General features: G+C 33.1%; 1 protein-coding gene across 1 annotated transcript; it reads right to left on the bottom strand.

Moving 5' to 3' along the window:
* Positions 1-375: 375 nt before the first annotated feature.
* Positions 376-3,450, bottom strand: LOC126885210 (uncharacterized). Its single transcript, XM_050651662.1, has 2 exons — positions 3,192-3,450; positions 376-3,133 (listed from the first exon to the last, which is right to left on the bottom strand). The coding sequence occupies exon 2, from the start codon at positions 2,970-2,972 to the stop codon at positions 525-527; it is 2,448 nt and encodes an 815-aa protein (XP_050507619.1). The 5' UTR covers positions 2,973-3,133; positions 3,192-3,450; the 3' UTR covers positions 376-524.
* Positions 3,451-26,919: the final 23,469 nt, after the last annotated feature.

Here is a 26,919-nt window from a genome sequence, read left to right as displayed (position 1 = left end):
GTTTTTTTTTTACAAAATGGCCACCATTCGTACAAAGAACAGCTGTTACTGACAATATTCAAAACGACAGCCTGCTGACGGAAACAATAGTTCCTAGCGACATCTGAGTTATTAAAATTATTTAAAATTTTTTGAAAATGACTAAGTTGTCATATGTAGTTAACTAATTGGTATGACGTTAAAGTTAATATGAAAAACTAAAGTTAAATTTAAATGACAATTGTTAAGTTTAAATTAAAGTTAAATGTGAAAATAATCAAATTATCAAAGTATTATTAATTATTAAAAAAACCAAACAACCAGTCAGTTCTGACCAAATATAGAAGAGAGATAGATGAAAACCAAGGAGAAGCACCGTGGGACAAGCTAAGAGTTCCAAAACTGTTTGAAAACAATATTATTATTAAAAAAGCCAAATCGAAAATATTTAATTTAATTGTAATCAATGAAAGAAAATTCAAATATGTTATAAAGTAATGTTCAAAAAACTAGAGCAATTGTTGGGCATGCTGAATATAACAGTATTAAAGAAACTTCTTAAAGATTGGATCAAATTTACAATTTAATTGAACCTGGGTGTTAACACAATTTTGAGGATTTCTTTTTAATTCCCTGCTAATTTCTAAGTCTTCTAATAAATTCATTTTTGTATAGTTGTTAATGGGTATACTATGTAGAATCCTACTATCTCTTTGGGGACTGAAGTTATGTTTAGAAGCATGTAAGTGATTGCCAAAACTAGATTTGTCAATCTTAGACAAATGTTCTTTGATGCGTGTTTCCAAAGGTCGCATAGTTCTCCCCACATAGGTAACAGGGCAGTCTCCACAGGACAATTTGTATATACCACTTTTTGATGTTTTTCCAATTTTATCTTTGGTGTGAGAAAAAATAGATTTGATATTTTCCTTACATTTGAATGATAGTTTAAGGTTGGGGATGTTATTTAGGATTTTGGCTATATTATCTGAAGGATAACCTATGTATGATATTGATCTATACATAACTGCTGTAGTGGAATTATTAAGAACAGGATTGTAAGCTAGGGATCTATTCCTTTTACTCCTTAATTTGTTGAGGATGTTATCAACTAAAGTAGGGGAGTAACCATTACTATATGCAAGTTGTTTGATAATATCTAATTCTGAATTGAAATTAGTATCTGATAATGGTAGACTAAGTAAACGATGGATGTAGCAATAAAAGGAAGCCATCTTCTGTTGAAAGGGATGGTTAGAAGATCTAGGGATGGTATGGTCAGTCTGAGTAGGTTTTCTAAAGACTGAAAAAATTAATTTACTGTCCATCCTAGTTAAAGTAAGGTCTAGAAAATTTATAGACTTGTTGGACTCGGTTTCTAGAGTGAAATTTATAGCTGGATGTAAATTGTTGAGCAAATAAAGAATATTTTCAGCATCTGTAGAATTGCCATCTATAATAGCCAATACATCATCAACATACCTGAACCAGTATAAGATTTTTTGGAAAGAGTTTTGGTTCGAAGAATTATTATCAAATATGTTAACCTCGAGGTTGTTAAGAAACAAATCTGCTAGCAAAGGTGATAAAGGATTCCCCATTGCCAAGCCTTGTGCTTGTCTATAAATAATATCGTTAAAGGTGAAGAAATCTTGCGATAAACAAAATTTAAGTAAATCCAACAAGTGAGGAATTGAAACTCTATTAATATTACTTTTAATAAGTAAATCCTCCACTAAAGGAATGGTTTCATCTCTAGGTACATTAGTAAACAAATTACTTACATCAAAAGAAACTAGAAAGAAGTCTCTAGGTAAGTTTAAAACTGACAGCTTATTTACTAAATCGGTAGAATTTTTGACAGAATAAGAAGGTTGTAAAGTTATTGTAGATTGTAAAATGGAATTAATGAATTTAGACAATGTAACAACTGGTGTGTTGTAAAAGCTAACCACTGGTCTCATAGGAACATTCGGTTTGTGAATTTTTGGTAAACCATATAGTCTAGGTATTTGAGGATTTGACAAAATGAAGGTTTTTTCTTTCGTTTTATGTAATTGTAGGAAATCTTTATGTTTAGATAAGGTATTTTTTAGGTTAGTGATTAATTTATTTAGAGGATTTCTATCTAAAATGTCAAAGTTGTTATTTCTTAAAAACTCTTCAGTTTTCTGAACATAATCACTATGATGCATGATGATGAGGCAGTTGCCTTTGTCAGCTTTAGTTATGATGAGGTTATTACTTTTCAGTTTGAAGGATAATTGTCTAATCAAATGGAGTTGTTTAAAACATTTGGTTTTAATGTTATTAACATTGTTATTAAATTTGATCAGATCTTTTTGTAAAGAAAGAAAACAATTGCTTTTTAAGTTAGTTTTAGAAATGTTGTCTAAAGGTAAGCTTTCTATTACGGTATCAATGTCAACTGAAAATTCCTCAACCATTTTATTGTTAAAAGGTACTAGAGTAGAGAATTTTAACCCATTGGACAGAAAATCAAGTTCTTTATTAGTGAAAGAGCAAGTTGACAAGTTAACTGTACGTTTGTGAAATCTAAACTTAAAGGAACCCATCAATCTATTAGTGTTTTGACTATTACTGTTGAGATTATTTTTCTTTTTTATCAAATTGTGAAGCTTGTTATTTACTCTATTGAATTTGGACTGTTTTATGTACTCTAAATTATCTAAATGATTGGCTATGGAATCTCTGAAATTATCAAACGGAACCTCTCTTACAATGTTGTCATAAAGTATTTTAAGCTGAACATTAATCTTATCTAAATGAGCATGATGTTTACAAAGTTCTTTTTGAAGAAATTTCCTTTCTATTTGTGACTTAAAATTAAGAGTAGCAGTGGAAGGTACCTTACATTTTGCAAAAGTTGGTGTAACTTTGAATTTAATGCATTTGTGGATGAACCAAATGTCGATGTTCAGCAACTCTCTCTTCTTTGACAGTCTTAGGTATTTACTAAAGTCAACTACCATACTGTAGATAATGAATAGAAAAAGACTGTTTGACTTGTACACACTTCTATATAAATCTAAACGGGAACTGGTGTATGTTTTCAAAAGACTGATAGTGTGTAAATTAATTTATTAAATCAGCTAAGTACTTTCAGCATATTAATGCCATCATCAGAGCTATCCTATAAAAAGACTAAGTTGAAAAATCTTATTCATAAAAAATTATAAAGTGAAACTTACGTCTTATAGGTGTAAAAACCTCAAAAGAAGAGAAAACTTCGAACAAACACATTCTATATTTTAAAAATTAACCCAGGGATATAACCACTGGTTAGGGTAAAAAACCCTTAAATGTTAAAAATCACATTTAATGTGTTTTTTTTTACAAAATGGCCACCATTCGTACAAAGAACAGCTGTTACTGACAATATTCAAAACGACAGCCTGCTGACGGAAACAATAGTTCCTAGCGACATCTGTGTTATTAAAATTATTTAAAATTTTTCGAAAATGACAAAGGCAACTGCCTCATCATCATGCATCATAGTGATTATGTTCAGAAAACTGAAGAGTTTTTAAGAAATAACAACTTTGACATTTTAGATAGAAATCCTCTAAATAAATTAATCACTAACCTAAAAAATACCTTATCTAAACATAAAGATTTCCTACAATTACATAAAACGAAAGAAAAAACCTTCATTTTGTCAAATCCTCAAATACCTAGACTATATGGTTTACCAAAAATTCACAAACCGAATGTTCCTATGAGACCAGTGGTTAGCTTTTACAACACACCAGTTGTTACATTGTCTAAATTCATTAATTCCATTTTACAATCTACAATAACTTTACAACCTTCTTATTCTGTCAAAAATTCTACCGATTTAGTAAATAAGCTGTCAGTTTTAAACTTACCTAGAGACTTCTTTCTAGTTTCTTTTGATGTAAGTAATTTGTTTACTAATGTACCTAGAGATGAAACCATTCCTTTAGTGGAGGATTTACTTATTAAAAGTAATATTAATAGAGTTTCAATTCCTCACTTGTTGGATTTACTTAAATTTTGTTTATCGCAAGATTTCTTCACCTTTAACGATATTATTTATAGACAAGCACAAGGCTTGGCAATGGGGAATCCTTTATCACCTTTGCTAGCAGATTTGTTTCTTAACAACCTCGAGGTTAACATATTTGATAATAATTCTTCGAACCAAAACTCTTTCCAAAAAATCTTATACTGGTTCAGGTATGTTGATGATGTATTGGCTATTATAGATGGCAATTCTACAGATGCTGAAAATATTCTTTATTTGCTCAACAATTTACATCCAGCTATAAATTTCACTCTAGAAACCGAGTCCAACAAGTCTATAAATTTTCTAGACCTTACTTTAACTAGGATGGACAGTAAATTAATTTTTTCAGTCTTTAGAAAACCTACTCAGACTGACCATACCATCCCTAGATCTTCTAACCATCCCTTTCAACAGAAGATGGCTTCCTTTTATTGCTACATCCATCGTTTACTTAGTCTACCATTATCAGATACTAATTTCAATTCAGAATTAGATATTATCAAACAACTTGCATATAGTAATGGTTACTCCCCTACTTTAGTTGATAACATCCTCAACAAATTAAGGAGTAAAAGGAATAGATCCCTAGCTTACAATCCTGTTCTTAATAATTCCACTACAGCAGTTATGTATAGATCAATATCATACATAGGTTATCCTTCAGATAATATAGCCAAAATCCTAAATAACATCCCCAACCTTAAACTATCATTCAAATGTAAGGAAAATATCAAATCTATTTTTTCTCACACCAAAGATAAAATTGGAAAAACATCAAAAAGTGGTATATACAAATTGTCCTGTGGAGACTGCCCTGTTACCTATGTGGGGAGAACTATGCGACCTTTGGAAACACGCATCAAAGAACATTTGTCTAAGATTGACAAATCTAGTTTTGGCAATCACTTACATGCTTCTAAACATAACTTCAGTCCCCAAAGAGATAGTAGGATTCTACATAGTATACCCATTAACAACTATACAAAAATGAATTTATTAGAAGACTTAGAAATTAGCAGGGAATTAAAAAGAAATCCTCAAAATTGTGTTAACACCCAGGTTCAATTAAATTGTAAATTTGATCCAATCTTTAAGAAGTTTCTTTAATACTGTTATATTCAGCATGCCCAACAATTGCTCTAGTTTTTTGAACATTACTTTATAACATATTTGAATTTTCTTTCATTGATTACAATTAAATTAAATATTTTCGATTTGGCTTTTTTAATAATAATATTGTTTTCAAACAGTTTTGGAACTCTTAGCTTGTCCCACGGTGCTTCTCCTTGGTTTTCATCTATCTCTCTTCTATATTTGGTCAGAACTGACTGGTTGTTTGGTTTTTTTAATAATTAATAATACTTTGATAATTTGATTATTTTCACATTTAACTTTAATTTAAACTTAACAATTGTCATTTAAATTTAACTTTAGTTTTTCATATTAACTTTAACGTCATACCAATTAGTTAACTACATATGACAACTTAGTCATTTTCAAAAAATTTTAAATAATTTTAATAACACAGATGTCGCTAGGAACTATTGTTTCCGTCAGCAGGCTGTCGTTTTGAATATTGTCAGTAACAGCTGTTCTTTGTACGAATGGTGGCCATTTTGTAAAAAAAACACATTAAATGTGATTTTTAACATTTAAGGGTTTTTTACCCTAACCAGTGGTTATATCCCTGGGTTAATTTTTAAAATATAGAATGTGTTTGTTCGAAGTTTTCTCTTCTTTTGAGGTTTTTACACCTATAAGACGTAAGTTTCACTTTATAATTTTTTATGAATAAGATTTTTCAACTTAGTCTTTTTATAGGATAGCTCTGATGATGGCATTAATATGCTGAAAGTACTTAGCTGATTTAATAAATTAATTTACACACTATCAGTCTTTTGAAAACATACACCAGTTCCCGTTTAGATTTATATAGAAGTGTGTACAAGTCAAACAGTCTTTTTCTATTAATTCTAAATAACTTTTCATAATAAAAATTTTCCATGTGATGAAAAATAAACGTATTTTACTCTTGAGCGAAATTCATATTTTTTGACATACCTCGTATAAAATTGATAAAATTTGACATAGATGGTTGTATTTTAGATTTTAGACCATGCAGAACTTTTTATTAAGAATGACTTTTTTCGTAAAATTAATAATAAAAGAGTTATCTGAATTGAAATAACTAAAAATGTTAATTATCCATAATTTTTCAAAAAAAATTTCAATTAGATGGGTGTAATTGCATACTAGAATATAGTTTTTAATTCCAAACAACTTTTCATAACAGCAATTTTCAATATTGTGAAAAATAAAGCTACTTTACTCTTGAGTGAAATTCAAACTTTTTGACATACCTCATATAATATTAAAAAAATTTGATATAAGATGGTTAAATCTTAGGTTTTGGATAATGCAGAGCTTTTTATAAAGAATAACTTTTTTTCGTAAAATTAATAATAAAAAAAGTTTTCCATATGGATAAAACTTAGAGGGACATACTGTATATAATAACGCTTTCGGTCAACGTATATCCCTCGGGCCAAAGGCCCTCGGTATATACGCCATTGACCTCAAGCGTTATTATCCTTGGTACCTTAATAACTATAAATCACATTTTTTCAAAATGTCTTATTGTAGTTACTATGAGTGCAAAAGATAGGCCCGATCGGCCGACTAGTTTTTACAAAATTCTATTTGTTTATACCATTTGAGAAGAAGAAAGATAGTTTTTAAATGGCTGTACAGGTGCTTTGTCAATATATAGACAAAAAACAAAATGCACCATCTAAAAGGTTACGAAAATCACATATAGTAGGTTCGCTAAACTCAGTGATTTTAGTAGGTAATTTTTTGTTTTTGGCCAATTTTGCCAAAATTTTAGTAATTATTTTATAATTACTTACTAAAATCACTAGCCAGTTGTGTCTGAGTTTAGCGAACCGACTATACCTAAGTATTTAAAAAAAAATTTATTGTACGACCTATAAAACCGGAGTATTTTTTTTAAATCACTCCTAAATTGTTTAGAAATATATTTGGACAGTTTGTCAATGAAATTTTAGTTCTTCATTTAAAATTGTATTAAGTATAAAATAAGTCAGTGTAATTAACATTGTGAAAAATTATTAAAGTTAGTAAACCAAAAGAAACTGAAACTTCATTGAGAACTGCCCAAATTTCAGGTTTTGTTATTGGCTTCTAATGCGGCCGATATTATAGTGGTAATTACATTGCTGTCAAATCTTCGGTTTTTATGGAAATCTAATGAACTTTCTTATTTCAAATGGAACACCTGTATATTTTTGCCGTTTTGAAGTTCTTAAAAAATACTGATTATTTTTCATGTTACATTCCCTTTACCCATATGCCTTAATTTCGGAGTTATTGCTACATTTATTAAAAAAAAATTTAAACAAATTATAAAAATCAATTTTTTCGGCCCAAGGAGACATTATTTTAGGTTCTTTGGATCATTGGGAACAAAAAAGGTCTTTTGTACTTTTCCTCCAAAGTTAATTGTTTCCGAGTCATAAACAATTAAAAACTGAAAAAAATCGAAAATGACGATTTTTAGGTTCAAAAAAACAAGTAAAAAAATACTTTTTTTGAAACAAAAAGTGCCTGAATTAAAGATCAAACCTTATTTTATGAGCTACCGATAAGCAATTTAAGCTTATTTTATTTAAAAACATTGTATTTTAGTTGTTAATGCAGCCCGATCGCCCGTTCTCTCATATGCGTTTCATTAACAATTAAAAAAAAACAATGTTTGAGAATAAAACGTACCAAAAATTTTTGTAGGGAGATCATTGAAGAGGGTTAGATCTTGAATTTAGGTACTTCGTCATTTCAAAAAATTATTTTTTTTTCTTGTGTTTTTGAACCTTGTTAATCGTTATTTTTCGTTTTTTTTTTCAGTTTTCAATTTTTTATAACTTGAAAACTATTAACTTTGGAGAAAAATTAGGATGATTAATGCTTCCAATGATCCAAAGAATCTAAAATAATGTTTAACCGGGCTCAAAAAATTGATTTTTATAATTTGTTTAATATTTCTTTTAATAAAAGTAGCAATAACTCCGAAATTATAGCATTTAGGTATAGGGAATAAAACATCAAAAATAATCAGTATTTCTTCAAAACACAAAAAATATACAGCCTGTCCTATTTGAAATAAGAAAGTTCATTAGATTTCCAGAAAAACGGAAGATTTGACAACAATGTAATTACCACTATAATATCGGCCGCATTAGAAGACTCTTACCCACCAAAATCTATAACAAGCATTCTAGCGGTTTTCGATAAATTACCGTGTTTCCATAATTTTTCACTACCCTATATATGTATATATCCAAAGATCAAAAGAAAAGAATATCCATAAAAGAGGGTATAAACAGCATCCGCTAAAAATCGTGATAAACGTTTATTGCCTTCGATAATACATTTTTATTCCGTTGTAAAATCTTAAAGCACTTAACAAAACAAACTAAAGCGTAAAATTCCAAAGGATTGTCTGTTCCTCTATCGAAAATAAATTCAAGAAGGCGATAAAAATCAATCTAAACCCAATAAAAGGCATCAAATCCGAATTCCGTTCGCTTCGGAGCAGATAAAACTTTTCTGATTTCACTTATTTCTTACATAGCGTTAATTTTCAATCGCTATTACGAAATCAATGGTTCGGAAAATTCGATTTTGCATGAATGTGGAAAACAGAACGTTTACTTTAAACGAAAGAGTGGCTGAGATACGATGGTCTTTTGTAGGACTTTTGGTCATCCGTATTTATAGAAGCAATTAAGATACATTAATTTGTGTTCCAACGTTAATGCGATTAACATCATTTATGTAATTTTGGTCTTTTGTATTAATATAAAGAAGAAACGCCGCATAAGCAAAAATTGTGAAAAAATAAACTTCACTCTAAACCAGTGTTTTCCAAACTTTGTTTAGATCGGGGACCGTTTTTGATCGTCAGAGTTAGAAATCGGACATGGTTAATCCGGCTAACACAGCCTTGCGTCGTATTAGTAGGTGAATCATAGTTTTACGGCTGGCATCTCAGAAAACTAAGGTGGCAGTTCTCAAAGGGAGCCGGGACAAATCCTCTCTTCGCTTTATAGTGGAAGGAATGGAGGTTGCACCAGTTAAATCGGTTAAGTACCTCAGAGTCTGGCTGTCGGAAGGAGTGAGATTTGGATTAGGTACATGTCCAAAAGACGATGGAGAAGGTGAACCAAAGTCTGGACGTGTTGGTATGGCTAAAGTCGAACATTGGAGGCCCAGAAAGCACAGAGTACAGAGTACAAAACCCAAAATTGAACCAAGGATCTGAAATCTCGTTTCTTTTTTTTTCTCAAGAGGCAGGAACCTGTAAATACCAATTTTTTTTATTAATTTTTTTATCTTATTTTATCTAATTAATGGTGATAGGTATGTCTAGTTGTAATTTTTACTGAATATAATATAGCTATTTTATTATGCTTTTCCGCGTTGCTTTAGATAAATTAAAGATTGCCATGATGATCGCCAACATCCGTCACGGATAGGCATATTAAGTGAAAGGAGCAGATAAAACTTTTCTGATTTCACTTATTTCTTACATAGCTTTAATTTTGAATCGCTATTGCTCAGAAAATTCGATTTTGTATGAATGTGAAAAACAGAACGTTTACTTTAAACGAAGGAGTGGCTGAGATACGATGGTCTTTTGTAGGACTTTTGGTCATCCGTATTTATAGAAGCAATTAAGATACATTTGTGTTCCAACGTTAATGCGATTAACATCATTTATATAATTTTGGGCTTTCTTATTACTATAAAGAAGAAATGCCACATAAGAAAAAATTGTGAATAAATAAAAACCAGTGTTTTCCAAAGTGTCTTAAAACGGGGAGCACTATTGATAGTCAGAGTCAGAAAACGGACATGGGTAATCCGGCTAACACAGTCCTGCGTCGTATTAGTAGGTGAATCAGAGAGAACGATCTACAGCTGGTACCTCAGAAAACTAAGGTGGTAGTTCTCAAAGGGAGCCGGGACAAAACCTCTCTTCGCTCTACAGTGGAAGGGGTGGAGGTTGCACCGGTTAAATCGGTTAAGTACCTCGAAGTCTGGCTATCGAAAGGACTGAGATTATGACATGTCCAAAAGACGGTGGAAATGGTGAACCGAAGTCTGGAGGTGTTGGTATGCATAATGTCGAATATTGGAGGCCCTGATAGCACCAAAAGAAGGGTGCTAAATGGAATTTTCCAGTCGGTGGTGACCTACGTTACCCCCGTTTAGCATAGCGTGCCTATAGAACGATCAGAGTATCTCGTGCCTATAGGACGGCCTCAAACAAGGGTCTCTATCTTATTGGAGCGGTGATCCCGATCGTATTGTTATGTAAAGAGGAGCGAGGGTGTATTCGAGGAGGGTGGATGAAGTAGATGAAGCAAACGATAGATAAGTGGCAGAGGGAATGGGCGAGTGGTAGTGGAAAGGCAAGGTGGACGAAGGAATTTATTCTCGATATGAAGCGGTGGTGGGAATGCAATTTCAAAAAAACTGGACTACTTCCTGACGCAGCTTCTGAGCGGGCATGACACTTTGGTACCTAGACAAATAGGATAGGAATATGTGCCTCGGCGGTCTGTACTCTGTACTATCTGTGGGGTACCGGACGTTTCCGCCCATCTTTTCATCTGCCAGATGTGGGCAAATGCGAGGGGAGACTTCGAGAGGTAAATGGGTTTTCATTCTGGATGAAAGAAACATGGTACATGTGATGATAAGAAGAGAGAAATAATGGAGAGAGGTACACTGTCTGATCTCTGGGTTGCTAAAGAAGAAGGAGCAGGAGGACAGAAAAGGAAATTGAACCAAACCAAAGATCTGATATCTTGTTACTTTTGTTTTCTCGAGAGGCAGGAATTGGTAGGTACCAAAATTATGTTATGATCTCACGAGATTTTTTTAATTTTTTTTGGTAATAGGCATTTTTTGATCTAATTTTATCTAAGTCATGGTAATAGGTAGGTATGGCTAGTTGTAAGTTTCCGTTAATTTAATATAGCTATTTTAATCTAAGTTATGTATGGATTTTAGTTTATTATTGAGTGGTAAGACTACTACACTGGAGCAGTGGTTAACGTTTTAGCAGGAATACGGTTAATCCGGCACTACCCTGGTGTCTTCTAGCCTAGTGTCGTACTCGGCCAGAAGATGACTGGGTGCATTCCTCCGTGACATTATGTCTAAAAAATATTTCCCGCATCGCTGCCTGCCAGAATTTAATGGAGGCTTTTTAGGCTCTTACTGGAGTCAATATGGCAATTAAAAACCCAATAAAAGGCATCAAATCCGAATTCTGTCGCTTCGAAACAGATAAAACTTTTCTGAGCTCACTTATTTCTTACGTAGCGTTAATTTTGAATCGCTATTACGAAATCAATGGCTAGAAAAATTCGATTTTGCATGAATGTGGAAAACAGATCGTTTACTTTGAACGAAAGAGTGGCTGAGATATGGTGGTCTTTTGTAGGATTTTTGGTCATCCGTATTTAAAAAAGCAATTAAGATGCATTTGTATTCCAACATCAATGCTATTAACCTAATCATATACATGGTGTTTCGTATTTAGAATATCCAATCATTGAGTTGAATGTTCTAGACCTTAAAATATTAATATTTAACCAAAATTACTGAGTTACAAGGTGTTTTATTTAAAAGTTTAAAAATTATTTTTGCTCAGTATTTTAAAACTATTCAACGTACACTTTTTATACTTGGCAGAAAGTGTAGGCATTATGCACCCTATGAAATTATGTTAAATAAACGCTTCTGGCTATTACCAGAGTCGTACGATAGGGGAGAGTGCATGGTTGACCCTTTCCAAATTCTACGCCACTAACGAAATTGCAATTTTAGTGCAATTATTCGATTCACCAATATTCTCTTGGTAAATAACATACTCTTTACTTGTAACGATAATATCTTTAGTTTTCGAGGTATTTGAAGTTAACCATGTAACGGCACAGTTATTTTGATTAATGTATTGTAGCGGATAATTGAAGTTATACTTCTTTAGGCGCGATTGGCAGTGAATTTTTATTATTCTGCGCGCATGCGCACACAGACAGTATGGCGTTAGTTGCTAAATCTTTCAAGTTATTTATATATCAGTGCAAAAAAGGTGTAAAAAGAATACACTAGTGTGTTTAGTAAATATCTTTATTATAACTTTTGTATCTTTGGATTTGTCTTCCTCGGGAGTAAGATAAGTATTAAAAACATTTTTATATTTATTATACTTCACTTCATCTGTTTGTTACCGTGAATTGTCATTATGTCCGAGAAACTATATAAACAGAGAGCTCATATTGTTATTGGTAGAGCATTCGGCTACAGATCGAGAGGTCTTGGGTTCAAATCCGGACCATTCCTATTTTTTTTTGGCTAGTGGTAAGCATTAAAATTAGTTTAATATTTAAATAATATTAAAATAAACTGTTTAAAGTATATTTATTTAGTTGAAATCATATAATAGAAGTATAACTTCTTCCCTTATGGGATATGCTTAAAAATCTTTTCGAAAGATGCCTGAATGGAGAAAAAGTACCAGATGAATGGCTAACATCACATATTACTCCCATACACAAAAGGGACCTAAAAATAACCCCAAAAACTATAGGGGAATTGCAGTCATCAGCACCATTGGAAGATTATACTCGAGGCTATTAAGAAATGAAATAGAACAAGAAATTCAAGGAAATCAAGCTGAAGAACAAGCTGGTTTTCGTGCGGGACGTTCAACGGTAGACAATCTCTTCACTTTAAAAATAGCACTAGAAAAAAGAATACAAAGAAATCAGGAAACCCACATCGCTCTTATCGACCTAGAAAAAGCCTATGATAGTGTCCCCATTAGAGAACTATGGAATTCAATGAAAGACATCGGTATCGATGGAAAACTCATACAAGCAACTAGAATGTTGTATGAGACTACTAACACCAGAATCAAAAACGGCAAAAATTTCACTGAGGCATTTAATACTTCAAAAGGCATCCGACAAGGATGTTGTCTATCTCCCACTCTCTTTAAAATATACCTTGACCAATCCTTACAGAGGTGGACAAAAGCAGTAAAACCGATGGGACTGAAAGTGGGAGATGACTCCCTATTTACATTATACTTTGCGGACGACCAAGTTGTAATAGCCCAAGATCAAGATGACTTAAGCTATATGATACGGAAGCTAAATGAGCATTACCAACAGGCAGGATTAGTAATAAATATGGATAAGTCAGAATACTTCATAGTGGGAAACGAAGACATTGAAAACCTACCATTGGAACAAGGACATATTGTTGGTGTGAAACAATGCAAATATTTGGGAGCTATATTTAACAAACGAGGAAATATTGAAGATGAAATATAACACAGGATCAATAAAGGTAGAAGCATCACTAGATCCCTCAATTCAATTTTATGGGACAAAGATATCAGGAAGGAAACAAAGAAAAGAATATATGAAAGTATAATGAAGAGCGCTACAATCTACGATGCAGAAGTTTGGGACATAAGTGCAAGAAATAAAAAGAAGCTACTTAGTACAGAAATGGACTTCTTGAGGAGAAGTTGTCAGGTTTCCAGATTAGAACATGTAAGAAATGAAACAATTAGAGAACGTATGAAGGTGGAAAAAACTATAATGGACGATATTGAAAAGAGACAGCTGACATGGTTCGGGCACGTTAAAAGAATGAATGAGACTCGCTGGCCGAAAAAAATATTAGAGTGGGTTCCACCGGAGAGAAGAAGAAGGGGACGACCACGGAGAAGCTGGAGGGACAATATTCAGGACGCAATGGATTCGAGGCAATTAGATGAAGATACGTGTTACGATAGAAAAAATTGGAAGCTGGGTATGGAGAGGCGGCGACAGCCGTAGAAATCCATTATATATATATATATATATATATATATATATATAGTGATTTTTTGATATATTATATATATATATATATATATTTGTACATATATATATATATATATATATATATATATATATATATATATATATATATATATATATATATATATAACTTATTACGTACGTACAAAGTACACACACATTCATTTTTTAATTTCAAATATCTCCAAAAATTATCATTTTATCGTTAATAATGAATAATATAGTCTTCCGTATTAACGATAAAATCATTAGTTTTCGAGATATTTGAAGTTTAAGATTAAGCGGCACAATACATTAATAAAAATAACTGTGTCGTTACAAGTTTAACTTCAAATATCGCGAAAACTAATGACTTTATCGTTACGAGTGAAGAATATGTTATTTACATAGAGAATATTGTAGAATTGCAAAATTGGGCTAAAATGGCAATTCCTCCATTGGTGTAGAATTTGGGAAGCCATTCACTGTCCCCTGACGTACGCCTCTGGTAATAGCCACCAACGTTTATTTACCATATTTATATAGGACGTATAGTGCCTACACTTTATGTCAAGTATGTTATATGAGACCACTAACACCAGAATCAAAAACGGCAAAAATTTCACTGAGGCTTTTAACAATTTAAAAGGCCTCCGACAAGGAAGTTGTCTATTTCACTCTCTTTAAAATATACCTTGACCAATCCTTACAGAAGTGGACAAAAGCAGTAAAACCGATGGGACTGAAAGTGGGAGATGATTCCCTATTTACATTATACTTTGCGGACGACCAAGTTGTTATAGCCCAAGATCAAGATGACTTAAACTATATGATACGGAAGCTAAATGAACATTACCAACAGGCAGGATAAGTAATAAATATGGACAAGTCAGAATACTTCATAGTGGGAAACGAAGACATTGAAAACCTACCATTGGAACAAGGACATATTGATTTCTACGGCGACAGCCGTAGCATTATAGATATTAAAAGGATGCGTCGAATAGTTTAAAATTTCTGAGCAAAAATAGTTTTTGAATTTTTAAATAAAATATCCTGTAACTCAGTAAGAAGCCACATTTTATTTAAGGGATTTGGGTTAAATCTTAATATTTTGAGGCCTAAAATCTACAAATCAGAGATTGGACATTCCTAATGAAACACCCTGTATATTTTGGTCTTTTCTATGCCCAGTTTATAACATTCATAAGGTACAACAGAAAAATGACATCACAGAAGTGATAGAATGTTGAGCAAAGACATGGATGTGCATATATAAATTTTATGAGAGGTTAAACGAGCTTTTAAAGAACAAGTAGTTTGGCTAGTGTAATAGTAGTACTGTGTAATGTGTTCTTATATAAGACAAGTGATTTTAGTCTTGGGAAATAGAAGTTAACAGATTCAGAGACATCCCATGTGCAATATCTTGCTGAAAACGACTACAGTGAACTCTCCCTTGAACGGACAGTAGTCGTTCCTCATAAAGTGTCCGTTTAAAGGAGGTGTCCGTTAAAGAGAAAAAAGATGTTAACTTAAATGTTTTAAAAATAAGTGTATGTATGTATGTATATATAAAAAGAGATACTAGGTTTAATATTACATAACATAAGTTGTGGATGATCACGCAGCATTATCTATGAAGATTGAATATTGAACTTTTCGATTTTCTCTCTGCATTCTTCTATCAAAATATTATATTGGTACAAAATAGAATTGTGATCTTATCTTTAGAAGCCTTGCCTCCAATGCCCCTTTCTCCTTTCAGGGTATGTTTTCTTGGATAATGCTCTAACTCTAAAAAATAATCCCGTCTCACCTGCGTTAATAATTGGTTTGTTCCAACACAACGAAAACCGTCCATGTAACGATCACCGTCCTGAGCAGTGAACAAAATAACCCACGGAACGCATGATATACAGACAAATAATGCATGGAACGTATTATTTTATAGTAACGTGATCGTTACATGATGGTTCTTCGTTGTGTTGGAACAAAACTCTACGCTTACTTGCAACTTCTAATGCCCTTTCTTGAATAATTTTACCAGAAACATGAATATTTTTAGACCGCACTTCACAAAACCAATCGAAAACAATTATTTATAGGTCTAATGCAGTACCATCGGTTTTCAAAAAATTTCTTTTCGCTTCCAGGTGACCGCTCTCAGAAAACTGATTGATTAAATCACTTTTATATTTCAAAATTTCACTGGCTTGAGGTTTTCTAATTCCAAATTTTTCAGCTAACTGTCTAACATTGAACTTATGCTTCTTTCCATAATGAACCACATCGACTTTTTCTTTCAAACTTAAAAAAATCTAATAGACACTAAATTTATTATGGAATTTAATCCAAAAATATTTTTTTAAGGGAAGACTCATAAAAATACAACGACATCTATTGCATATGCTTAATCAGACATTCCGGTTAAAATTCTTAAATCCTTGTTCCAGTCAAAACACAATTAACAATTTCCTGGTGTCGCATTTCGTTCACCGACCAACAAAAACATTAAATTTTTATTATTTATGTAGTGTTAATAACGTGAACAGTATCAAATAGCATTTCATGGATATCTTGTATTGATTTAATAATAAAGAAATATTTGGAAAAAATTTAAATTTTTTTCATTTACTGGCCGCGTTTACACATCATTTACTGTCCGCGTCCGTTGTCAAGAGTGTCCGTCAAAGGGAGTTAAAGGGTACAGGTTCATATATGGCAGAATTTTTGTTTTAAAAATCGTCCGTATAGAGGAGCTGTCCGGCGAAGAGAGGTGTCCGTTAAGAGAAAGTTTACTGTATTAGATATTGACTTGAGCTGAACACCATTGGCTAAATCAGTCAAATTTATAGTTACCATAACTTTTTGAATATAAGGGTTTATTAATATTTGCTACAAGGTAAGAATTTTCTATGAAAATGATTTTAAGTGGACTGAGAGAGTCGATTTGTTAGAGTGTATGTAACATTTGTGTGAAAGAGAAATAGTAAAGAAGCGGTTGGAGGACGTTGGTTTCCTGTACCAAGCTATCCATAATTTGTTTGCTGTCCAACATAGCTACGTGACTACGAGATGATACGAAGTTTTTCTTTGTCGTCTCCATTGTTACTGTTAAACTATTAAAGAAATCACAGGACGTAGTCCTAACGCAAAAAAAAGAAAAAGACGAAGAAAATGTGCAAAGAGCATTCGAACAGTTTTACTTTTTATAATATTTTGAATTGAAGATTAAGATTTGAAGTTAGAGCTACGTGTAAGTTTGGATAGATGCTACGTTTTCTCGACTTTGTTTTAAGGAATGAAAGCTTGAATATTGAATGCGGCATCAATGAAAAACTGGAAGCATTCGAGTTGTGGGTGTATAGAACTTACTTTACTTTCCGTGTCCGGAACACCAACAACTTTAAATTCTGTAGTTCCAATGGTTGGCCACATAGATGGCCCTATCATTTGCTATAATTAAGTCCTCTTCTGTGCAGGTATCTCTCATTTCTGTGTATGAGAGTAGATGCCGGCTGGTCTGAACCGCGCCACAGTCGTAGATATCGTCCTCCTGGTATCCCCATTTTTTCAGGCTATTAGCACAACGTGAAACGCTGGTTCTTAGTCTGTTTAACGCTTTCCAAGTTGGATACGGTAAATTGTGTCCAGCAGCAATTTCCTCTGAGGGAGGAAAATGTGTCGCGGTAGCTGACGCTTGCCATAGGTGTATTCGGCGCGTCTCTGGCGCTTCGGGGATGGATCTTGATGTTTTCAGGAAGCTTTTTCGAGATCTTAGTCTACTTGGCTGAGTTTGGTGGTCATATATGGGGTGTGTTCGGTTCGTCTCCTGCTTTTTTCGTTTTACCTCTGACGTGACCATCCTCCGGATAGGTGGTGGAGCAATCCCATCTATGGGGTATACCTCTTCGATAGGTGTCGGTTTCAGGCAACCCCATATTATACGAACCGTTTCATTTAGAGCCACGTCGACGTTCTTTGTGTGAGCAGAGTTTGCCCATACTGGTGCTCCAAACTCCGCGGCCGAAAAACATAATGCTAAGGCAGAAGTGCGGAGAGTGTGTGGTTGTGCTCCCCATTTTGTATTAGTTAGCTTGTGGATGATATTATTTCTGGCACTTACTTTCTTCTTGACATCTTGATAGTGGTATCGGTAAGACAGAATTCTATCCAGACGGACGCCAAGGTATTTTGGCGTTTCGTTGTGTTCCAGCATCTGACCACGCCATTCCACCTGCAGCGGCCTTCGGGCATGCTTGTTTCTAAGGTGGAAAGCACATACCTGGGTTTTTGTGGGATTGGGTTTCAGATGGTTTTTATCGTAGTATAGAGCTAAGTCTCCCAGGGCATCTGTCGGTTTCATTTCGACTTCATTGAAAGTTCTTTCCTGAGCTGCCACAGCTGTATCATCAGCGTAAATAAATTGCCTTGTTTGTTGGTGTATGGGTTGGTCGTTGGTGCATATGTTGTATAGAATCGGCGCGAGGACACTTCCCTGTAGTAGCCTATTTTTTTGGTCCCTCCACCTACTGTTCTTGGACTGAAGCGTTACGTAGAAGCGTCTATTCTGGAGGAGACATTTCACTAACCTAGTTAGTCGGAAATCCTTTTTAGTTTCGTAGAGTTTTGCGAGTAGTCGTTGATGGTTAACTGTGTCATAGGCGGCAGTTAGGTCTGTGAACGCTACCCCTGTCATTTCTTTCCGTTCAAAACCATCTTCAGTATGTTGGGTGAGATTAAGAATTTGACTGCAGCAGCACTTTCCGGGTCTGACTCCTGCTTGTTCTGGAATAATTTTAGTCTCCACATATTCAGCGATCCTATTCAGTATCATTCTTTCAAATGCCTTTAAAAGGTTGCACAAAAGAGAGACAGGTACTCTTCGTATCGTAACTCTTTGTATCCGCCGGATCCTTCCCTGGTTTTAAGAGGCAACCACTCTAGCTTTCCTCCAGATTTTGGGGATTTGTAATGTACGGATGCAGCAATTCATCATTTTTACGAGCCACTCTACGGTTTTTAGTCCAAAGTTATTTATTTGTTCTGTTCGTATGTCGTCCAGGCCAGCCGCTTTATTATCTTTCATTTGGTGGATCGCGCCTCTCATCTCCTCTAAACAAAAATAGGTACCTAGAAGATCTCTTTCTTCGTCGATATTCCGTTGAGCTCTCACCTTGTTCTTTCTTGATGTCGTCTTATCGTTCATTAGAAGACGATGGGATATCTGATCGGGTGTGACTTCTGTCATATTGACTGCCATAGCAGCGGGATCGTTGCCAAGATTCCGAATCAGCTTTCAGGCACGTCTGCTGTTTTGTTTCATGTCCAGACTCGTGACCAGCTTGCACCACCTTTCCGTTCTGATGTATAGAAGACTTCTGAAAATATCACGTCACAAACAAAGATATTCTAAAAAAGATGAATAAAGAAAGTCTTAAATACGGTGAGAGAGATACAACTTGCTCAAACTCATTAGGCAGGGAAATTTCCAAGGAAAAGGAAGCATAGGGATACGTAGAATATCATGTATATCAAAAGAACTTTTCAGAGCAGCCGTCTCTAAAGTCCGAATAGCTATGACGATTGCCCACCTCCGTCGCGGAGATCGCACTTGAAGAAGAGGATTAAGTAAATTTGATGTTAATTATGATGTTTTTTCTCTGATTCACGGTTACCAGATCATGAGAATCAGATAAAAATTAGAAAGTAACCGAAACTTTTTCCAAAAACTTAGAAAATCTACGGTTTCGTTTTGATTCAAATCTGTCTCCTGCCATCCCCCGATAGTACTATTTCTAGGTCTATCTGTTGTCAAGGAGGTTCTTCAGAAGACAAATTTACACCAAAAAGTCCGTAGTTCTCGGTACAAAAATAAAACTATTTATACCGTAGTATGGTTAGAACGCCCTCTAACGGGGAATAAGTGAAATTAATGTCGACTCGATTCAAGGTCTCTGTTTAACCCAGATATGACAATATCAAAAGGAACCGCTAGGAAAATGTTCCAATATGCGGTCAGAGAGCCCATATGAAATGAGTCTTTGTACTCTAATACAGAGTATGGCATTAGTAAAATTAGAAAATCTACTGTTTCGTTTTGATTCAAATCTGTCTCCTGCCATCCCCCGATATTACTATTTCTAGGTCTACCTGTTATCAAAGAGGCTCTGCAGAAGACAAATTTACATCAAAACGTCTGTAGTTCTCGGTAAAAAATAAAACTATTTATACTGTAGCATGGTTAGAACGCCCTCTAACGGGGAATAAGTGAAATGAATGTCGACTCGATTTAATTCATATTGGAATATTTTCCTAGCGGTGTCTTTTGATATTGTCATATCTGGGTTAAACAGAGAACTTGAATCGAGTCGACATTCATTTCACTTATTCCCTGTTAAAAGGGCGTTCTAACCATACTACGGTATAAATAGTTTTATTTTTGTACCGAGAACTACTAGTCTAGGCGCCAGAGGGGTCACCGTGTCCTTTTCAATTCTGATGGACAAACTCAACAGTTTGTTATGGATTTTTGGCTGCTGATTACGAATTTCGAGGGTGGATTTCGATCCGAATGGTCAAAAAATTGTTATAAACAATTTAATTGTTTATAAATTGTTTATAAGGCTCTGGCTCATAAACTAAGAGAGATAAAAAAGAATGTTTCAAATAAAATTTGTTCGTTAATAAAAAACGAAGAAAAAACGTTTACTAAACTTAAATCGAACAATTAGAACTCAAGATATTGTAAAATTAGTGCACAATGCAAATTGCAAATTGCAAAATAAATATTTTTCGAAGCTTTATTGATCGTAACTCGGCTTCTGCACAGGAAAATGAGCCTTAGAATGTCTCATTTCAAAGCTTCATTAATAGGATTCCAAATAAAGTTTGTTAAATTACTTTGTCTTCATTTGTTTTAAAGTTATACCTTTTTGAAGTTATAATTTTCGTAAAAAAATTGTACATTAATTTGTTTATAAGGGTTTCAAGTAAATTTGAGCTACAAACATTTATACTTTAGTTAACAATAATGATAGAAGAACTTAGAAGGAATAATTTGGGCTTAAGGAAATGTCCGTAAGTTTATTTTTGGTCAAGATATCGATATTTTAATGGCGCACTATCAGGCGCAATCAGCTCACAGTCAAGTATTTTTCGACGTTTTATCGATCGTAACTCGGCTTCTACGCATGCAAATAAGCCAATATGTGATGTCCATTTAAAAATGGATCGAGTTATTTTGCAGCATCATCATTGCATATTAAACGAGCATTTATGTTGTAGCGGCAGGCACACAATTGACGTGCCTTGATGATGCTGCAAAAGAACTAGATCCACTTTATATGGATACTATCCACTATCCACTGGATATCTATATGATATAGATTATATCTATATCATATAGATAATTAGACTCTGAAGCCCCAGAAAATTTTAGTTTTACTGCCTACAAGAACAGACTTAGAACCACCATGCAACTGTAAAAATTGCTCTAAGAACTTATGCAGATGTAAAAAGCTGAGATTCCCTGAATATCTCGATTCAGATGCATGAAACAAAAAGTTTGTAAAAATAGTATTAATAAATAATATTAACTTACTTTTAAGTTCTATTTCTGAAATATTAGTTTTTAATGTTTTTTTTCTCATTTAGTACAAAAAATAGAAGACAAAGTAAATAGAAATAGAATGAAAGGTGATACGAGGTACAGTATGATGATTTAATTATAAGAATTATATGATAAAATTTTATTAGGATCTTCAAAAATGAAAAATGTAGATAACGTATATAAAATTATAATTTGCATCGAGAAGTTAGCGCGTGAACCTTTACGCGGTGAGCCGATCTTGCGCCTCAAAACGCACTATTAAAATATCGATATCTTGGCTAAAAATAAACTTACAAACATTTTCGTAAGCTCAAATGTTGCTTTTGAGTTCTTCTATCATTATTGTTAATTAAAGTATAAATGTTTACATTATAAAAATTATTACTTCAAATGAGTATAACTTTAAAACAAATGAAGATCAAGTAATCTAACAAACTCTGTTTGGAAGCCTATTAATGAAGCTTTAAAATGAGACCTTCTAAGGCTTCTAATGCGTAGAAGCCGAGTTACTATCGATAAAGCTTCGAAAAATACTTATTTTGCAATTTGCAATTTGCATTGTGCACTAATTTTACAATATCTTGAGTTCTAATTGTTTGATTAAGTTTGGTGAACGTTTTTTTCTTCGTTTTTTATTTACGAACAAATTTTATTTGAAACATTCTTTTTTATCTCTTTTAGTTTATGAGCCAGAGCCTTATAATCAATTTATAAATAATTAAATTTTCTATAACAATTTTTTGACCACTCGCATCGAAATACACCCTCGGAATTCGTAATCAGAAGCCAAAAATCCATAAGAAACCGTTGAGTTTGTCCATCAGAATTGAAAAGGACACGGTGACCTCTATTTGGCGCCTAGACTATACGGACACTTTGGTGTAAATTTGTCTTCTGCAGGGCCTCCTTGACAACAGGTAGACCTAGAAATAGTACTATCGGGGGATAGCAGCAGACAGATTTAAATCAAAACGAATCCGTAGATTTTCTAATTTTACTAATGCCATACTCTCTATTAGAGTACAAAGACTCGTTTCATACAGGTTCTCTGAACCGCATATTTGAATATTTTCCTAGCGGTGCCTTTTGATATTGTCATATCTGGGTTAAACAGAGAACTTGAATGAGTCGACATTCATTTCACTTTTCCAAAAACCTTTGTCTCATACTTCGCCGACACCAATCGTGTTCACATACTGGCCTATAGGCCAATTCAATTACAGCGAAGAATTAGAAAAGGCAAAGAAAAAGATTTGAGGTTAGAATCCTATCGTGAGTTATGTGAAAGTTGCCGTGAGAGAATTGTACGAATAGAGTAGTTTTAATGAGTCCCCGAAGGAGCACCGTCGGGGAATATGTGAAGTTTTATGGGTGCTTTGACAAAAGGTTAGGGAAAGTTTCTTTTAAAACTTCTTCTTGGTATTTAATACTCGGTGCAATGCAACGGCTGTTTGGGGAATTACAAACATTGATCCTGAGACCCTTTGTAGGGGATACAGTCCAAAATTAAGGATAATAGACAACGAAGGACGCTAATTATTATTTTAGGATAAACTTCGTGCAAGCAAGCATTTTGTAGTTCAGAGTTTACCGTACGTTCAGAGTGGTGGAAGTAATGTAGAATATTATTTAAACTCTGGAACTACAGGGTGTGGGGTAACAAGTTTTGATTAAAAGTAATGGCAGATAGAGTTATGTTAAAAATGAATGGCATTAAGTTGAAATATATTGTTGTTCTGAATGTGTCCATTTTCGTTATTCCGGAAATAGACGCCAATTGTTTTTTTAAATAGAACCTACCCAATAGTTTTCATTTTATTTTCAAATTCTACATCAAATTTCAGATAAACTTTGTGCAAATATCCTATTCCAAAAATGAAAGATCTTCGAGATATTTCGACACTTTTCAAAATTTTGGAAAAATGTTGTCCATAAATAACGGTATATCTATTAACAACGAGGCCAGTGACATGAAATTGTAACCTATCTATATAATATTTCAAACTCATTGATATGTCATACAGGGCGTGTTAAACATAGCCGCCAACATGCACAATTTAAATCATTAATAAATTGCTTACTTTAAATAGAACACCCTGTATTTTATTACATTTTTCGCTGTATTTTTTAAAACTGATTCGTTTGTTATCGATATTCCCTTCCTAAATCCAACCACATCTGAGATATACCATTATCTAAGTTAAGAGTGTAGGCGCAAATATTTTACGGAGCTATCCTTACTACTCTGGGCTAATTAGCAAAATTCATGGAAAAGTTATTTACCAGCAATTTTATTGCTGGAATCGAATTATAAGATCCTATATATTAATAATATAGGTATGCAAAGTCCGCAGATAGTGTGCTACTTTTTTATAAACAAAATGGCGCCGACAAATCGTATTTTTTTCAATTATTGCTCTATAACTCCGAAGATCTTTACTTTACATCAAAAATACCCAAATAAAAATTCACCGCAATTAAATTCTGCATAGAGATATGTTTTTCCCGATTTTCTACGACGAAAATTTTCCTTGGAAAATGCGGGTTTTCCCAACAAAATCTCTAATTTTCAAATAAAGTTTTAGGTAAGTAATTATTAATCAATAATTAAATAACTTGTGACATCAAAGCTTTCTTGGTATATATTGTAATTCCAGAAGCCGGTGAAAATTAAACGAATATTGTAGCAACAATTCAATTGTTAATTAACAAATTACGATCGCAATAATAACCAAAATAATCATCGTTCATTGATCAAACTTATAAAGATTATAAAGATGAGATGCTAATTTAATATTTTATGGACACAATATAAATTTTTCGTTTTTTTTTGCATAATCTTTAAATTTTGAAAAAAAAATAGTTGTAATACGTTGGTCTAATTAGTAAAGTAAAAAGAAAGGTTATTTACCAGCAATTTTATGGCTGGAATCGAATATGATGATCCTATATATTAATAATATAGGTATGTAAAGTCTACAGATAGTGTGCTACTTTTTTTATTAACAAAATGGCGCCCCCAAATCGTGTTTTTTTCAATTATTGGTCTATAACTCCGAAGATTTTAACTTTACGCCAAAAACACTTAAATAAAAATGCATCCCAATTTAATTCTACATAGAGACATGTTTTTCCCGATTTGCTCCGACGAAAATTTTCCTCGGAAAATGTTGGTTTTCCCAACAAAATCTCGAATTTTCAAATACATTTTTTGGGCAAGTAATTATTTATCAATAATTAAATAACTTAATGAAATAAAAGCTTTCTTGGTATAGATTATAACTGCAGAAGCCAGTGAAAACTAAACGAATATTTTAGCAACAATTCAATTGTTAATTAACAATTTACAGTCGCAATAACAACCAAAATAATCATGAGACATTGATCAAACTTAGAAGGATTATAAAGATGTGATGCCTATTTAATATTTTGTCGACAAAATATAAATTTTTATAAAAAATAGTTATAAACAAATTAACATTTCTCAGAAATTGTTTATTATATTATAATTTTAAAAAATACTTAAAATGCGCATTTCAAAGTTCTTGAAAATGAATGCTTTACAATTTTTTTCCAACCATTTGCAAAAAAAGTTATGAAACAGCAAATAAACATACGATTACTCCGTTGGTTATAATTTGTTTTAATTGTTTCAAAGCTTAAAAGTGAGTTTATGGTACAAATTAATTACTCTCAAAAAATATCAAACATTAGTTCAAAAGTTTATATTTAAATAAAAATAGTTGAAAGACTGATAAGTTTGTACACACTTGAATGAATAAGGGAAAATGAAAATGTAATGAAAATAATTTTATTTCCTTAGCTGAGCGCTTTCGATATAAACGTCATCATCGGAGCTAATGGTCAAATACTAAAAAAGTACCGCTACATAGAGGTGTAAACAAGTGCATCTTAGGAATGTACATTTGATTTTTAAATTTTGAATGCTAACTTAGTCCTCCGTACAACAGCAAACAGCAAAAAAACAGAAAGAAACGGCCACATACACGTTGCACAAAAACATATAAACTTTTTTCATGGTCCGGGTGTCGATATCACCCGTCCATCCTTGGCCTAGTAACAACATGGTCAGTCAGCTGTTGTTACTAGGCCAAGGATGGACGGGTGATATCGACACCCGGACCATGAAAAAAGTTTATATGTTTTTGTGCAACGTGTATGTGGCCGTTTCTTTCTGTTTTTTTGCTGTTTGCTGTTGTACGGAGGACTAAGTTAGCATTCAAAATTTAAAAATCAAATGTACATTCCTAAGATGCACTTGTTTACACCTCTATGTAGCGGTACTTTTTTAGTATTTGACCATTAGCTCCGATGATGACGTTTATGTCGAAAGCGCTCAGCTAAGGAAATAAAATTATTTACACACTTTGACATACTACATTTTCATTTTCCCTTATTTAAATAAAAGATTAAAAATGTTTTTTTTTGTAATTTTTAGCGTGAAAGTAGGCTTGATACAGAGCCGGAGCTAAAATGTTCACTCGAAGCGATTGACACGCAGCATACAAATACTACTCTACGTCGCGCGACGGTCGTCGCTTAGAGTGAAAATTTAGCTAGGGTACTGTATTAGTCTACTTTCGCGCGTGTAAATTACAGAAAAAATATTTATAATCTTTAATTAAAATATAACCATTAAACTAATAATCGATATTTTTTGTAAGTGATTAGCTTGTACTTTAAACTCACTTCTACGCTTTGGAAGAATTAAAAAAAGTTACAAACAACGTAGTAATCGTATGTTAATTTTGCTGTTTCATAGCTTTTTTTGCAAATGGTTACAAAAAAGTTTTAAAGCATTTATTTTCAAGATCTTTGAATTATGCATTTTACCTATTTTTTAAAATAAGAATATAATAGAAACTTTCTGAGAAACGTTAATTTGTTTATAACTATTTTTATTAAACATTTAAAGATTATTCAAAAAAATTAAAAATTTATATTTTGTTGACAAAATATTAAATAGACATCTAATCTTTATAAGATTTCAAAGTTTCATCAGTGTATCATTATTATCAGATTTAGCCATACGGCCCGCACTCCATCTAAGGGGAAAATTCACTCATCCCAGATACCTAGGGTATCAAAAGGATTGAGCTCTGGTGGGACTCTTACCGTGTTATCGAGCCCTAGGTGACTTGGTACGCCGGAGTATCTCCCAAAAATTTTCGCACGCATCTGGAGGTCGAGAGTAGCACAGCTTTCTGCATAGTCTTGTAAAGATGTTCATTTAGACCCAGCTTTTTGATGTTTTCTATGAGATTCTTTGGAATGACTCCAGTAGTAGAAAGAATAATAGGTATTGT

This window comes from Diabrotica virgifera, chromosome 5, assembly GCF_917563875.1.
Source record: "Diabrotica virgifera virgifera chromosome 5, PGI_DIABVI_V3a".
NCBI lineage: Eukaryota > Metazoa > Arthropoda > Insecta > Coleoptera > Chrysomelidae > Diabrotica > Diabrotica virgifera.
The sequence above is the reverse complement of the archived record's forward strand: the minus strand, read 5'-3'. Positions and strand labels throughout refer to the sequence as shown.

Coding starts and splice junctions, on each gene's coding strand:
- LOC126885210 (XM_050651662.1), bottom strand. CDS start 2,972: ATGGTAGTTGACTTTAGTAAATACCTAAGACTGTCAAAGAAGAGAGAG.